Source organism: Argiope bruennichi, chromosome X2 (assembly GCF_947563725.1).
Source record: "Argiope bruennichi chromosome X2, qqArgBrue1.1, whole genome shotgun sequence".
Taxonomy (NCBI): Eukaryota; Metazoa; Arthropoda; class Arachnida; order Araneae; family Araneidae; genus Argiope; species Argiope bruennichi.
In genome coordinates, this window is record NC_079163.1 from 111864318 (window position 1) to 111880396 (window position 16079).

The 16079-nt window shown below is 27.5% G+C and overlaps 1 protein-coding gene across 2 annotated transcripts in view; it reads left to right on the plus strand.

Moving 5' to 3' along the window:
- Nucleotides 1-12444, plus strand: part of LOC129960495 (transcription factor E2F2-like) — a 54115-nt gene extending 41671 nt beyond the window's left edge. The window contains exons 5-9 of one of the 2 annotated variants that reach the window (XM_056073965.1): nt 1234-1380; nt 1587-1692; nt 2910-3096; nt 6742-6816; nt 7929-12441. In XM_056073965.1, the coding sequence (XP_055929940.1) occupies nt 1234-1380; nt 1587-1692; nt 2910-3096; nt 6742-6816; nt 7929-8134 (721 nt within the window). In that variant the 3' untranslated portion in view covers nt 8135-12441. Of the gene's footprint in view, nt 1-1233; nt 1381-1586; nt 1693-2909; nt 3097-6741; nt 6817-7928 lie in introns of both variants that reach the window. The other variant, XM_056073966.1, reaches the window with a different exon arrangement.
- Nucleotides 12445-16079: the final 3635 nt, after the last annotated feature.

Sequence of the window (16079 nt, forward strand, 5' to 3'; positions counted from 1 at the left end):
TTGACTTTCATTTTTGAATTTGGGACTTATTGTTTCATTTAAAAATTCATGGTTTTATGTATTTCATTATCGAAACCTATTTATCTACCATTTTTCGAAAATAATTATTAAGTTCAAAATTTTCCATTGGAAATTACTTTATTGATACCTTTAATTTCATATTATTTATATAAAATTTTAAAAAATATAATTTAAACAATTTGCATGTTTCAGATTTTATTGATGAATTATTTTAACTAATAAGTTGGGTGAGCCAGCTTGTCGCTAAAGGTGGTTAGTTAATAATCAAAATAAGATTTTCTTTAAGAAAATGCTTTTAGAAAATATTTTTTCTCACAAATTTTGGAAGCCAAAGCTAAAAATGCAGGTGTTAATATAAATATCCTTAGTAAAATGAAATTTTAATTGTATTTATGTTATATATTTTAATCTTTAATGATTGCTTTGTAATTTTTTAAATGTTTATTATTGCTTACTTTTTTCATTCTTCTGTCTTTTTGTTCTTATCTCAAGAACTTCAAATAAAATTTCAGTTTGTTAATGTTTACAATTAAGAATATAAAATTTATAATCCAATATAAAAAAATGCCTTTCAAGCTTAAAATTTTTTTTTCCTATTTTTTTAAGCTTTTAAAGGCTTGCTGCTCTAAAAATAACATTGTCATATTAATTTTTACCATACGTGTATTAAATACTGCTATATGTGCATTCAAGAAACAGAATTAAAAAGGAATTTAAGGTATATTCATAATGATTTGGTGGAGTGAAATTAAAATACATGGAAACTTGGCTAATTTAAATTCATTGATAATTTAAATTTTTCTCTGGTTTCTTGAATTCTTTGAATACTATTTTTAAAATTTTCCTTGCTATACTGAATTTTAGATCCAGATTTTCTTGATTCGATTTTGGATGTTATGGTCTAATCAGATTTGAATGAATTAAAATCGACTGTTCTGATGCACTTGATACTGTGAATACTTAGCAAAGTTGTTATTTCTTTTAAATTTTTTATTTATTATATATTTGGTCAAGTTATTTAATGTTCCAAAATACTAAAATGAAATATATATATTGTTATGTTGAATGAAACATAATTCATGCAACATTTTTCTTTTAAACATGGGTAGTGATTGGACATATGTTTTTTCACTTACAGAGGAAATATGTTGTTTTGTTATTGTCTTGTAATTTAATTTCTTATCTAACCAATTTTCACCATCATTTTTCTAGGGGTAGAGTTTCTTCACCATGTGCAAATGCAGTAAAATACGAGCTTGAAAGAGAAATTGATATACTCGAAGCCAAAGAGAATAAACTGGATGAGCTAATTTATTATATGAAATCACAAATGAATACTGTTTTAGACGAAGAAGCTAAATATCCTTTTTATCATCAGATTCTAGTGAATGTTAATCATGAACAAAATGTGTGGTTTATGTTAAATAATACTGTTACTGCTTATGTAAAATATATCTTGCAGGGGTTTTGGAGTGGTAGCCATTTTTCACTCTTTTTCTCCCCTACTTTCTTGAAGTTTCATATGTTTTATTATGGTTAATTAGGAAACCTTAACTTTTTTTTACTTATCGTTATGTCACTTGTGAAGATTTAAAGAATATTGAAGAATTTTCCCAGAAAACTGTAATAAGTGTTAACACAACTCCTTCTTCTGAGATTGTTGAGTCAAATGTAAGTATTGCATAAAATTCTCTCCCATCATTTATTCATGATTTTTGAAATTACAAGTTCTTTTTCCTGCAAATCCTAGTTTTAAGCAAAAACTTTTTTTTTTTTTAAATTGTATATAGAAGGATTTGAAATTATGCATTGGAAGTTATATAATTAAAGCCAATGCAGCATTGTTACTACTTTGAAATGTTTATAGACCTTTATAGCTACCAAAATTGTGTATAGATTATTTTCAGTGATGTGGAAGTAAATAATAAAATATCTGAATCAGTACCGCATCTGTTGATGGTTAGGTTGGAATGACCTACTTCTCTAGGGAAATTTATTTATGCCATATAGTGGTTCCTTCATCTTTGGATCAAATCAATTCCTTTATAATCGCCGAAACTTAAATCCGATTATCGGAATTCCTAGCAAAAATAAGTAGACACAAGTTGCTATTGAATTATTTCATAGAGTGATGGACCATTTCATTCAAATCGTCAAGAAAACTGTTGCTTTTAATTTTCTGCGACTTCCACTGGAAACTTATATATGATGCGAGTGGTCACATTAAAATACTAGAAATTCAAGTACTTCTTTTTTGTGTCAGCTGTAATTATGTATTATAAATTACCAATACTCATATTATCTTACAATCTTGTTCATTCAGTTTATTCGAGTTAATACAGCGATTGTAAATAATTATCATCGAGATTTTTAATGTAAGCAGTCCCGAGGTTTAAAAAAAACTTTGCTAGAAATAAAAGCTGTATGATTCTTTACTAAATGGAAGAGTAATTTTTTTAATATACTTTTTTTGTTATCAGCTACTTATTTATGGATTTTAACATTGTTACTTAAGACTTACACTCCCTTGGAAACGTGGATTTCAGCATTTTCGAAATCCAATTTATCTTTTTAATAATTGATTAATTTTCTTTTATGTAGTAATTTTGTAATACTTTTGATATCTGAAGCAGTTTTTTGTATAAATTTATTTATATTTTTGAGTTAATCATACTTATTTTATGTCTCGGTGTTTATATTTGACAATTTGGTAGTTTATGAAGTTCTAGTTTTCCGTTCCAAGCTTGTGTCATACCTGCATTTAGTTTTCAGCTTAACATTGTGAAATTATATTGCTCTTAGTTAATAACGGATTAATATCGTTTCATGAAATCGTTGTCAGAAATAAAAATTGATGGATTTTCATGATGTATTATCGTTTTTTTTAGGAGAAAACATTGGTGATTAAAAGCAAATGCACAGAAATAGAAGCATATTTACTTTGCAATGATGTTTCACTTGCAAATCTTATTCACCCAAAGGCTCTTTTCAAAGAAAATTCTTATCAAATAAAAATTGAAAACAATATTTTAGAAGATAATGGACCAGACACATCCAATGAGACGTTATATTTAAGTAAGTTTCTGTTTAGATGTTCTATATCAATATCATTCAATAATTATTTTATACATATATGATCAATTTTTTTTCTTCTGAAATTGTTGTCATTAAATAGCGATATTATATATTATATCCTCAAAAAAATTGGTAAATTGCAAAATCTTACACAAAATATTTTTTTTCTTTTAATATTTTCTTTTATTGGCACTGATTAGCTATGAATTTTTCTGTGTATGAGGTGCATGAAAAGGTATACAAGCGTTAATTTATTTTAAAACTAAATGCCGTATTAAAAACTATTAATATTTTTAATTTGTACATATTTTGTGCTGTTAATTCTCTTTTTAACAGAAATTCACTCGGTTCTACAAACTTGGGTTATTAATTAATAAGAATTTTTTCTGATCCTCAGAATTCATTAGTTTGTGGCCTTGCTATTAAATAAATAAGTTCTTGTGAATTTTGTTTCTTTCAATTCTGGTTTGCACTGCAATGGCTTAGGGACAGGATCTTTGCTTTGAGGGCCAGAGATCTAGTTTCAGAACCAATTCCCTTAAAGCTCTGTCATGGTATATTGAGGCTTTGTTTAAAATGCTTTTCTGTTGGTTTTTTGTGTGAAAGTTTTGAGAGGGTCTGTCAGTTCAGTCGTCATCTTTGTCAGCTAATCACAATCCAACAGTTATATGTAAATATTTCAATTATTTAAAAAGTTATATGCAGATATGTTTATTTTATTATTTAGATTAATAAGTTAACTTTACAATTATAGATTTTTTTTTATAAATAAGATTTATAAAAAATATTTTAACTACTAATGAGTTTCTTCCCTTCCCTAATCTTTTGAAGTTTTGGGAACCAAACTCTGAAAAATTTCTTTGACTGCAGGCTCTCAATGAGAAAAACCTGAAAATGCCCCCCCCCCCTTTTTAATCGCATTTGTTGCAAATGAACTTTTCAATTTTGACCGCACGTAACGTTAATGGGTAATCTCCCCACAGTAGTAAGCAGTTACTCTTTTGCAGTTTTGTTCTTGTCTGACCCTAGAAGTGGCTTTTTTTCCATTTCCCCCTGAAAATGATTTTTTCAGTAATTTTGTAGGAGATAGTATTAAATTAAAGATTACGAACTTGAATAAATTGTGTGAAATTTTCCGATGTATAGGTTATTTGACATACTATCAGTAATTTTATAATGTATTTATAGAAATAATACAAATAGAAGCTTTCACTGAGATTATTTTGGAATGTGGAAAATAATTAAAATTTAATACATTTCAAAGTTATTGCCGAAATTATGAATTAAGTTCTTTTACAGTTTGAATGTGAACTATTTATATTTTATACAATTGTATACAATTTGTATATAAAAAGTTTGTATTTAATATAGTGTTTTCATATTCTTGTTGCTTGTATTTTCTATTTAAAAATGCTCACTTCTTTCCTTGTGTATCATGCAGATTACACTATTCTTCTATTCCATAGAATAAAAGTATAATTGAACATTTTAATATTTTTATATTGCATACAAAATCGTTTATGCTTTTTACTTAACATAGTTTGAAACCTGTAATATAAATAAATAGCAGTATTTCTCACTACATTTTTAATGCTTAGTATGGACGTTGTTTTAATTTTTTGCTGAAAATTTCAAATATTTATAACGTGTATCGCTTTTTGAAAAGTATGCTTAGAGTTGAACATAATCGGTAATTGAATTGTAATTAAAAAAATATATTTTTCTATCCAAAAAATTTCTAAAAAGCAAATAATTGTCAAATTTTAAAAATATAATTCAATAAAGTAAAATTAGGTATAGTATTACATAAAAATTTCTTATACAGGGGATGATTACCAATTATATACAAATTCATGGACACAAGTTGATGTAATCGACAAATTGTTTATAAGCTACTAATTTTCAACATATTATTATAGTTGCAACTTTATTATGATAAAAAGAAAATTGCTTTATTTTTCAGTTTTTTTAATAAAAACATCATCATAAAGCTTTAACCTGCATGAATTCTCGATTTAGATCAACATTCACTGTTAAAAATTAGTGTTATAAATGTAGAAGAAAAGTGACATCACAAAATTATGGAATGGGTAAAAAAAGTAATTAGATTCATGAATGAAATTAAACTTACTAATTCCATGCATCTTAAGACTGCTTCTTTTAAGAAAAAAGTCTCTAAAACATGACTTTCAAAATTCATCAGTGCCAACACTGATTTTAAACTTCTGCTTGCTCAAATTTCCTGAACCTATGGAGTACGAAACAATAGGAGATAGTTTTGTAGGGGCTGTTTGAGTTTATTCAGGGGAAGGAAATCCTAATTCGTCATTGGTACAACAGCAGTACTGGTCCATAAGCAAAGGTTTAAAAAAAAGTTGGTACAGCAGTTGTATCCCCATAAGCAAAAAATTAAAAAAAGATGCAAAATCAACTAGAATCTATGGAGTTTACTCCAAAATATAGAATACATATGTGTCATTATACAACTTAACTATTTTTATAACTTTGGAACTAACATTAGTCTTGACAATATTTTGTTTGTATGATCTTAATTTCTCTTACACATAGATTTGTCTGATTTTTATATCATTAGTAAATGTTAAATTGCCAAATAGTATTTAGAGTAGTATATAGTTAAGCTTAATTATCTGTAAATATTTGTTATTTAAGAAATTCTATGGTGATATTTTTATAATGTAATAGTTTTATTTTAAGAACTAATTGATGTTCAGTTTTTAAATGAAAATATATTTCAATAAATCATTATTACTTTAAAAAAAAAAATTAAACTACTTATTTCTTTGGTATTATGGACATGTGCTTTTTTCATGTGAGCATATTTTACACAAAAAGTATTGCTACATAATTAAATTATGTTATGCATTAAATGCTAATTGCTAATTAAAAAAATGAAAATATTGCTGTTAAAAAACCTACTTTAACCATTTTTTTTTATTTCAAAGCCACAAATGAAGTTTACATGTAATAATTAATAATATGTGATCCTCTATAAAATTGTTTATCTGAATAATATTTAGAAAATTACCCACATACCTTTTTTCAAAGAGTAACTTCCAATAAAAGAAAATGATTGTTTTCTAATGACATTCTATTTTGCTTGTGCAATTTTTCAATACTATATAATTGTATTATAGGAAGGGCTTAACTTTTTTTTGCTAGAAAAGAATGAGTTAACTCCCAATTATCCACAGTATTGTTGGCATGGCAACCACGAAAATGCTAATTCTGCAATAACCAATACATACTGACCATACAATGTCTTGACCATGCAATGCTTTTGAGCATTTAACAGATTTCTACACTTAACCAACGTTATTGGTTTGCGTTTTTATTTTAAAAAAAAGAAGGCCCCTGTCAGTTGCTTTTCCCTCCTTTTATTTTAAAATGCCTAATATTAAAATTTAACTTCCCACCAATATTAAAATTTAATCTTGAAATTATTTTTAAACAACATTTTAAGATTTAAAAAATGTTTCTTTATATAGAAGAAGCATTTTTAACTATTTCTGTAGATTATAGTTGTGTATATTTTCTTCATAATTGCTTAACAGTTTATTTGACCGTATTCTAAATTTTGATTTTAACTTTTTTTTTAATCCACTCATTTTTTTTTTATAATTTTAGATGAACATGATATTTTAATTAGGAATCCAATGGAAGTGTATAATCCAATGTGTTCTGGTGCAGTGTGGTCCCATGGTAAATATCCTGGTTTTATTTTTTAATATTATGTAAAAGATGTATATAAATAGAATTATTGAATCATTTCTTATTATTTAAAATCTTATCCTTTTAGTCAGAAAAATATGTTTAATATGTAAATACTGCAGCTTAGGCTGTGAACTATTTGGTGCTGTGGTTTAGATTAGATGTTACAACTACGCCCCCCCCCCCCACACACATTTGACATTTTAAAATATTACAAGTAATTGATTTTTGGCTTGTTCCCTTTCTTACATACATCTTAACTTAATACTTTTAAAATTATTTTATATTATAAATTAGGTATGTTGATTTGCATTGTAAAATTTTTTTGAAAAAGCATTGTTAAAGGGGGTAAAAAGACCATAAAAATCAATAGAGTAAACTTTCACTAAGTGCAGACTGTCAGGAAGAAACATACAATAAAATTTGGTATGTAAATAATAATTAATTAGCCTGTATTGCTATAGAGACATGCCTAAAAAAAACCCAAATTGAGCATGGATCATTGCTTTATTTATAAGCTTTAAATCCTATTGTGTTCTTGACAAAAAATTCTTAGTTTTTTTCTGTTCAATTTTCTTTTAAATGATGAGATTAAAAGATATAAATAAAAATAGGTATCTTTGAAAGGTGAGCTTTCCCGATTTCATCATTCGTCTTAATATTTTGCATATTTTACCAATGTAACAGTATCATTCTGTTACATTAAAAAGTTCTTTTTCTGATTTAATTTCCAAAATCTTTCTACATTTTTATTGCAAATATGCTGCTAATCATTTTATTTAATTTTTAGGCATTATCAAACATCACTTGCTACTTTGTTTTCAAATTAAAAATAAGTTTCACTTCTTTATTAACATTTTATGTTAATTTGACCGATGGATATTAATTAATTAGATACCTCAATAACATTTTTGCATAAATAAATGCTTACTTAAAGTAGAAGCAGAATGTCGCATTGATGTTCAATATGTTGGATTTTTAAAATAAACTTTCGATTCTGAGAAATTCAGACTATAAAGGATTTATAATTATTATTGAATTTGTCAATCTTGTCTAGAATTTAATATAAATTTGGTTTATTCATACTTATTATTCCATCTTAGGTGATACTGTTATTAAAAATGCATTCATTACTGAGGAAGATGACATTGCTCCAATGGGCAAGAATTTCCTTCTGCAGACTGAAGATCAAGATCTTGATTTACCATTGTTTTCACTTCTTGAAACACCTATGGATAACTATTCATTTTCTTTAGATGATGGCGAAGGTATTACAGATCTGTTTGATTGTGGTTTTTCATGTCCTTGATTTATGCTTCTGTGCAAATGGCATGGATCAACTCTTGTGTTGAAAGCTTATTTTATGAAAGACATTTCTTTAATAAAACATGTTTAAATTAAAATATTATTACTTTATGGAAAACTGTTATGATTTGTTGCTATTGCACATGATTTTTAAATATCAGATTTTTTAATTTCTGAAATTCTCACAATTAGTTATTTCTGTAGTACTACCACATGTATCATCTTGTGGAACAATGCCTATTTCAGTGTTTGAAAGCATATTTTTAAATAAATCTGGCCTTTAAAAATATTGTTTCAATCAGTTGTCAATTGTTGCTTATAATAATTAGTATGGATATTTACTGTTTCATAGTCTATTGAGAATATGTGCCTTTTCACAATATCGAGATTTTTCATTATCTGCAATAAAAATAATTTTTTTAATTGCATTGAAAATGTGCTCTTTCCATGTTACAACTCATCATGTCATCTTTGTATATAAGGTTTTATGTTAAAATAAATGGAGTGTTCATCAGGTTAAATGTATTTTTTGTAATGTGTTCAATTTGCCAAATATAAGCTACATATAGTCTTCAATATTAGTTTGTACCTAACTTCCATCATTTTATTATTTCATTTATGCACTGTTAGTACTTCATGTAATATCCAATACTCAGCACATCTTAAGCAATTCATAGTTTATATATCTTTTTGTAGTATTGGTGTATATTAGGAAAATACTTCATATGCACCTGGATATATGTATTTTCATGTATTCTAGTTAAGTGTTTAACTTTATTTATGTACAAATTTAGAATTATGCATTGTATTTGATTTTATTTTCTTGTAATATTTATGTGAAATTTTTCTTATTTAAGGGGTCTTATATGCAATATTCATGTAACGAGTTTACCTATTTCCTCTCTGCTAAGTGTCAAAGAATTATTTAGTCTTTTCTTTATATACTTCAAAATTTAATTTATATTTGAATTATAACCCTGTTTAATTTTGAAGAACTATATACATTCAGTTAAATAAGACAACTGAAATTTCGTATTTTATATTGCAGTGATATATGTGTGAAAGTACAGTTAACTTTCAGATTGCATTGGATTTTCTTTTTGTTTGTTTAAATTTTTGCAGAATGTGAATAATTTTGATCAGTTATTGGTATGACCCAAAAAGAAAGATTGATGGGGGAAACATGTTTATTGAAAATTCTCTCAAAATATTTTTTATTGAAATCTTCCCCTTTGGAATTCGGAAATTTAAACATTTCTTACCCCAAAAGATATAGGATATTAATTTAATTGAAATTTTTAAAAATAGCACTACAGTTTAAACAATGATATTTTTATTGAATTTGTTTTTAATACTCGGAGACTATTGTAGTAATTTTTTTTTAAATATGATGGAAACTGTGTGGAGAATAGTTTAAAATTTCCTTTTCTTTATTTATATTTTAGTTGACGCAATTTATAACTTAAAGGAGAGTGTTCAGATTTTTATTTATGTATTTGTTAAAGTTGTAAAATGTTAAGTGTTTCCTAATAGTCCAACTATAAAGTTTGTATAATAATATTATAAATGGTATATAATGCTACTTACAATATGCTTACATGCCAAAGTTACTTTTTATAAGTCACGTTTGTAAGTTTTCCTGTTTCTCTGACCCTTTCGTGTTGAACTTCTTAATGATTTTCAAGTTTTTTACAGAATAATTTAAAATTTGATATTATGAAATGATATTGATATACTACTTGTGTAACTGGTATTCATAGTGCTTTACAACGCCTGGAACATAATGGGTATTTGTTTAACAGTATACCCATATTTAATCAGTTGTCCAGTGACTGTAGAGATACATATTCTTACTACTTCATTAGCAAATTGTAATACCCGTTGATATATTCATTCATTATATTAATTATTTTTATAAGAATGTATTGATAGTGTTGAACAGATGTTTTCAGCTCTTAGCGACAGCTCTTAAGATCTGTGAAAGTCAATTCTTAGTAACTACTTTAAAAAGCGATTTCAATACATTGCATTCAACTAATTGATTCTTCATTTTAATGTGAAATTAAAAAAAAAAAATAAATTACTGTAAATATTGAAATTAATGGTGTCATGGACATTTAATAAAAGTCGTGACTATTTAAATGGGGCGTCTTTTAACTAAATATTTTAATTAATCCTATTCAATTATTAATTTCAATTTTTAGATGATATCTAATATAGCGTTCCTTCTGCAAGTGGAATATTTGTTTTTCTCTTAAGTATACTAAATATTAACTGTAAACAGAATTCGCTTTCCGTCCGTATCTGAAAAATTTAGTGATATTTTGGTAATTTTTATTTTATAACTTAATGTTTGTTTCTGTTTTTGAGCATTACTTTTCTTTTTTCTTCTTCACAATATATATACTTATTATATTCTAGTCATATGTTTCCGTAGGTTTTTTTTATTCATGCCATTTAAATAATTATAAAAATTAATGTTCTTATTAAAGATTTACAAATTTTGTATCAAGATAATTAAATTATCTTGCTTAACAAATATTGCCTTATCAATGATAATGCTATATTATTATTAGTAATTGTATGTGATATAAATATTCCTGTTATAAAGTAATTGAAATCTTAGTTTGCAATCAATTCAAGAAGCAAATAATTGAACATTTGTATACCTAAGACTTATTTATTGAAGACTAAATTATAGTGTAACTATTACATTTTCTGTCAATCTCTAATGTAATATATGGGAAGTTATTGCTAACCATTGTTAAGAAAGTTATGGGGGAAAAAACGAGATTTTTCTTTATTATCTGCATTCAAGCTTTTTCTGTTGATTAATTTCTTCGTGTTATTTATCCATATTTATGTTTTGATTGTCCTGATCAGATGAGATAAATGAATTGTCAGTAGCTGTTTTATTTTCGAGTTATTTTACTTTTCAAAAATTAATGGCAAAATTCTCTGCTAGTAATACTGAATTTTCTGATAGGACAGTATGAATACTCATTTGTATAGTTTAACCAAGTATTGAAATAACCATCGGGATGTTATTATTCTGTGGATGCGTTTAATAATTTTACTTTATAAAATGGAAGGAAACAGCATATTATATATATTTTTTAATTTTGTATACTTAAAAATTCTGAAGGAAGGTAAATATATTACTATGCTTATTATGTGCAATTGTCCTGATATTGGTTCAGCATATATTTGGGTTAAGTGTTTATGTGTATTTGCGCTGCAGCTCGAAGGAAAAAAAAAGAGACTCATTAACTTATTTTAGTACTTAAAGGAAATTTCTTGTTGAAACGTCTTTAAAGTTATCATATTTCTAAAATAATGGTTTTGTCATGAAAGCATCTAAACGTTAAAATTAGTTGTTTAAAACTTCCGGTGAAATTTGCTGCATTACTTCTACAAGAGTAATTATATTTATTTTCTCTTCCATGTTCCCGAGTTTTAAGAATTGACATTATTTATGTGCAAACGGGGCTGTTGCATTTGTATTCATGGTTATGTGCTCTTTGTGTTTAACAAACAGTCTTAAGTGCATAGATTCTTTTGCAGCTTTATTATATTTGATTTATTAACATGATAATGAAGTGTTTTTATGATTTTTTTTTGTTCTGTTTTAAATATTTCCCAAGTATTGCTATTTTTCGATTACACAACCTTCATTAGTCTGTGGGGTTTCGTTTTGTGTTTGTAAGAGGCAGTAAATGTCTGCTGAACTTCCATTTTACTTATATGTTAAGTTATTGTTATTTGTTAAAAGGTAAAATAATTGAATGTATTTTGTGTTGAGTGATTGTTTTGTACAGATTGTACCATTCATGAATATTTGTTGCCATTTTTATAATGTAAGTTTTAATCCTCCATCATTTAGCTTTTTCCAAAAGTTTCATCATTTAAAAAAATTTATGCAAATGATTAATGCGGGTTTTTTATTGGGAAGAGTAATTTTAAAAGTTCTGCAATATATAAAATTGTATTTTTAAAATTACTGTAAGGAATGGAACCATTTTTTACAATAAAAATCTGTTATTCATATTGACTGTTTCCTTTGTTCTCACAACTATTTTTTTACTCTGTACATATTACATTGTATTTTAGGGTGGTGGGTAGGTGATTTTTGCCACTTTAAAATTGAAAGTTTAATTTGAATTTTATTGCTTGAAGATAATCATGTTCTGATTTCTTTTTAGAAGCAAATAATTGATATTGTTTTCTTAAATGTGTTAGTTATAAGCAATATGTTCACAAGGAGGAGAAATTAATACATTTAACTATTGCATTTACATTTTTTTTCCAAGTAATAGTGCTAGATGCTTTGCTACTGATATCGTGAGTGTGTTGGTTAGCATTTTCGATCCTACATTTATTTTTCTTTATATTCCATAAGCACTTAATTGTTAATTCCAAATGTTTTAAAGAATATAATAAAAAATCTTGAGGTTCAAAGAGAGTATTTCTAATTGTTGTGAATATTTCATGTGAATTTGAGGCATAAACATGGTTCAATGCTTATACAATTAGCTTTATAGCTGCTTAAAGAAAAGGTAGGTCATTATTTGGAACAGAAAGGCAGTAACAAATAAGTATAAATGATGGCTAATAAATTAACATATCATGTGAAGTTAAGTAATTAGCAATATGATGGGATTATTGTATATAATATATTCATAGTAGGCAGCATTATAAATAGATCTCTCAGTGTGGTGCATATGTGATCCGTTCTGATATTCATAAATTATGAACAATATGAATCTGGCTTGCTTATTATCTGTTTCCCTATCATCATTTACTTGAGCATTTTATCTAAAAAAAAAATAGTTAACTTTGTAACATTTTTATTTTATTCATTGTTTTATTTCAGGATATTAGAATTGATTACTTGTAGGACCACATTAGTCTGCAGTAATAGCTATTATGTATATTCTTATACTGTTTGGACGATTTTTAAACATGATAAAGTATTGAGGTTGAATGACAGCCCGATTGACAGTTTTTTGATACTTCAGATGTATTATTTCAATTGGGAATCAACTGCCATTTTAAGTATTAGTGGCCGTGGATTGAAAATTTTCCTTAAAGGTTTTTAATTTACCATTAAAAACTGAACTAACTGCAAGCCGTTGTTAAAAATACCTACTTATTAGGCATCGATTAATTTTCAGACTATGCGTATTACAATCTCCTTCCCGTCTTTATTGGTCTTTATCGAACTCTTTAAACAGTTGAATATATAATATATCATTTTTTTTTAATTTTGGTTTTTTAGTATTTAAACTCTTCTGCATAACACTGAATACTAAGAAGGAAATCGCCACAATTCTAATATTCCTAAATATTTTTCTTTCAACGCTATTCAAATATTGGATCTTACCAATTTTCATGCTAAATGTATTGGAAAATCAATATATTGTTTCAGCTTTCAAATCGGTACCAAAGGACTGGTTCATAGGATAAAAAGAGATAGCGTATTTTCGCATTGCCTGTGTCATGAGTGCTGGAGAAATGAAAACCAGAAATTTTTTTAAATAAATCTATCATAACGAAGTAAAAGAAAAAGTTTTTTAAGGAAAATCTTGGGCAGAGTTTGCCAGTCCCAATCACTGGATGGATTTCAAAAAATTTTCATTTCATATGAAAGTTCACGAATTCTGGATGTGTCATCAATGATCACCGGCTTCTCAGCCACTCTCATTTTCCAGAGGTATCGGAAAACCCCTCTTTCACTTTACATTTTTTAGGTTTAAAAGTATCCAGGGGTGTTTGTGCTCCGGGGAAACCCCGGAATTCCGGGGATTTTGAACTTCGATACCCGGAAATTCCGGGGATCGTCGTTCAAAAGGAAGTAGGAATAATAATGAATTATTTATTTTGATCTGGGTAATTTTGTTTGCCTTGAAAGCAGAAAACGCAAGGTCAGTGTGTGTGGTGAAAACTTTTCCTTTCTTTCTCCAAAGGCAGTGATAATGCGTGAAAAGGGGGAAAAAACTTCTTTTTTGTTCTTTCCTTATTGCGAGTTATGACTCATTCCCCCGGTTCTCGGACATTCTCTTCTGGATTCTTTTCGGCAAGTAGGCGCGGCAGAAAAAAAAAGGGAGAGACTTCGTTCGACCAGATGTGCGATCACGTGACCTGGGTTCAAAGGTCTTAATTTTGCAAAAAAAGTAATTCATCGAACTTTTATAATTAGGTCATTCAATACTTCATAATCGTAATTTTTCATTTCTCCCCCCCCCCTTCTCGAAACTCCAAAATGTCGGTAGTAAGTCCGTAAAAGTTTCAGGGGATTTTTTGGGGTCCCACAAACACCCCTGAAGTATCGACTGAGCTTTCAACAGCCTTTGTACCTATTCAGAAATTTTATTGTTTCGTATCAATATTTATGACCCCCAGATATATTATTAATGTCCTACCTCCTTTCTTATGAAAGATACGAGTGGTATAAAATGCATCTCGCCGTTTTCAGAACCAATGTTTTTTTTTTTACTCTATAATGTTACGTTGTAATTTAGTTGCAATCGGGCGAGCTCCTTTGTACAGATCTTTTGTTGGAGGTAAATTTCTCAAATAACATATTAATGCATACTGGCTTTAAATTCTGTTTGTAATTAAGAATGCGTTATTTAAGCTCGGTTTTTTTTTGTCTCTAGCTCAATACTATGAAGTGGATTGTAGTTTTTTAAACAGTTTATTGTGAAACTCAACAAAGATAGCAAATTATAATTTGATTAACATTAATTCAATTATTAAAGCATTATAAAATTGCAAAATTAGGTCATAGTCGCGCTTAATAGGAAATAAACTTGAACAATAATAAAAAAGAGAATTTCGTCTCCGTAGTAGAGGAGCAGCTATCTCTTGGTCCTGCTCGCACGGGAACCCTGCCTGAATTTAGGTGCTTCCACTTTCCCCACCCCAGGAGACCGGCGTTGCTAGGGAGCCCAAACGTTCTTAAAATATAAAACTGAAAAAAATCGTTTTTATAAGTGCAAAGATTTTTTTCCCCTACGATTGTTAGTAGCCATATTATGGGAAAATGCGCTCGAAAAATCGTAATTTCAATCAAAGCATTAAATTGAAAATTTTCTGCACAATTACTGCTAGATAAGTGTCAAATTTCATGGTTGTAAGTGTGATAGATTTGTCTGGATATCGCTGACACGCAAATAGATACAAAAATACTTTCTTTTATAAGTATAGTTTATCTAACATCAAAACACATGGTAAAATTATTGTTGTAGATGGCTTGAAAGTGAAGCAGATCAATTTTGATGGGCAGTTTGCTCAAGGATGAGACAAGATATATATGCAAGAGTTTAGTTGGGAAGTCAAAGTCGTGATAGGAAGTCACTCTAGAATTTCTCTCTTGTGATTCGGATTAATTTTTCTTCCCTAATTTTTTGTTATTAGCGTTTTTCTGTGTATTAGTCTAAAGTATGAAAAAATCGAGTAGGTTTTCCTTCTGTGTTATTTGGTAGTACTTTTGATTTTGCGCTGTATTCCACTTTTAGTTATAAAGAATATTTATTATAAGATTTCCTATTTACTTTCGATTATCATTGCAAAAAGAACCTAATATCACAGTTAGTTCTAACAAAGTACAGCGTGCCGTTGTTATGCTCAAATACTTATTACATTCTCATATATGACTTATAAACTATTACATTTACATAACGAATCCATACAATTATGAATATCTTTTAACATATTTAATTTAATTATGCATTATTATAGAATGCGTACTGAGAATATATAAAAGTCGCATGAATTTTCAAAAAATTTTAATGATATATCATAGTTTTGAATGAAATACAAAAATTTAATTGTGAGCTTAAAAAGGATTTTTTTCACGTTCATTCTTAGTATACTGGATTTTGAAATGAACTTATAGAACTTAAAACTGAAATAATTTCTGAAATCTTCGCTAAGAGAGTGGTGCT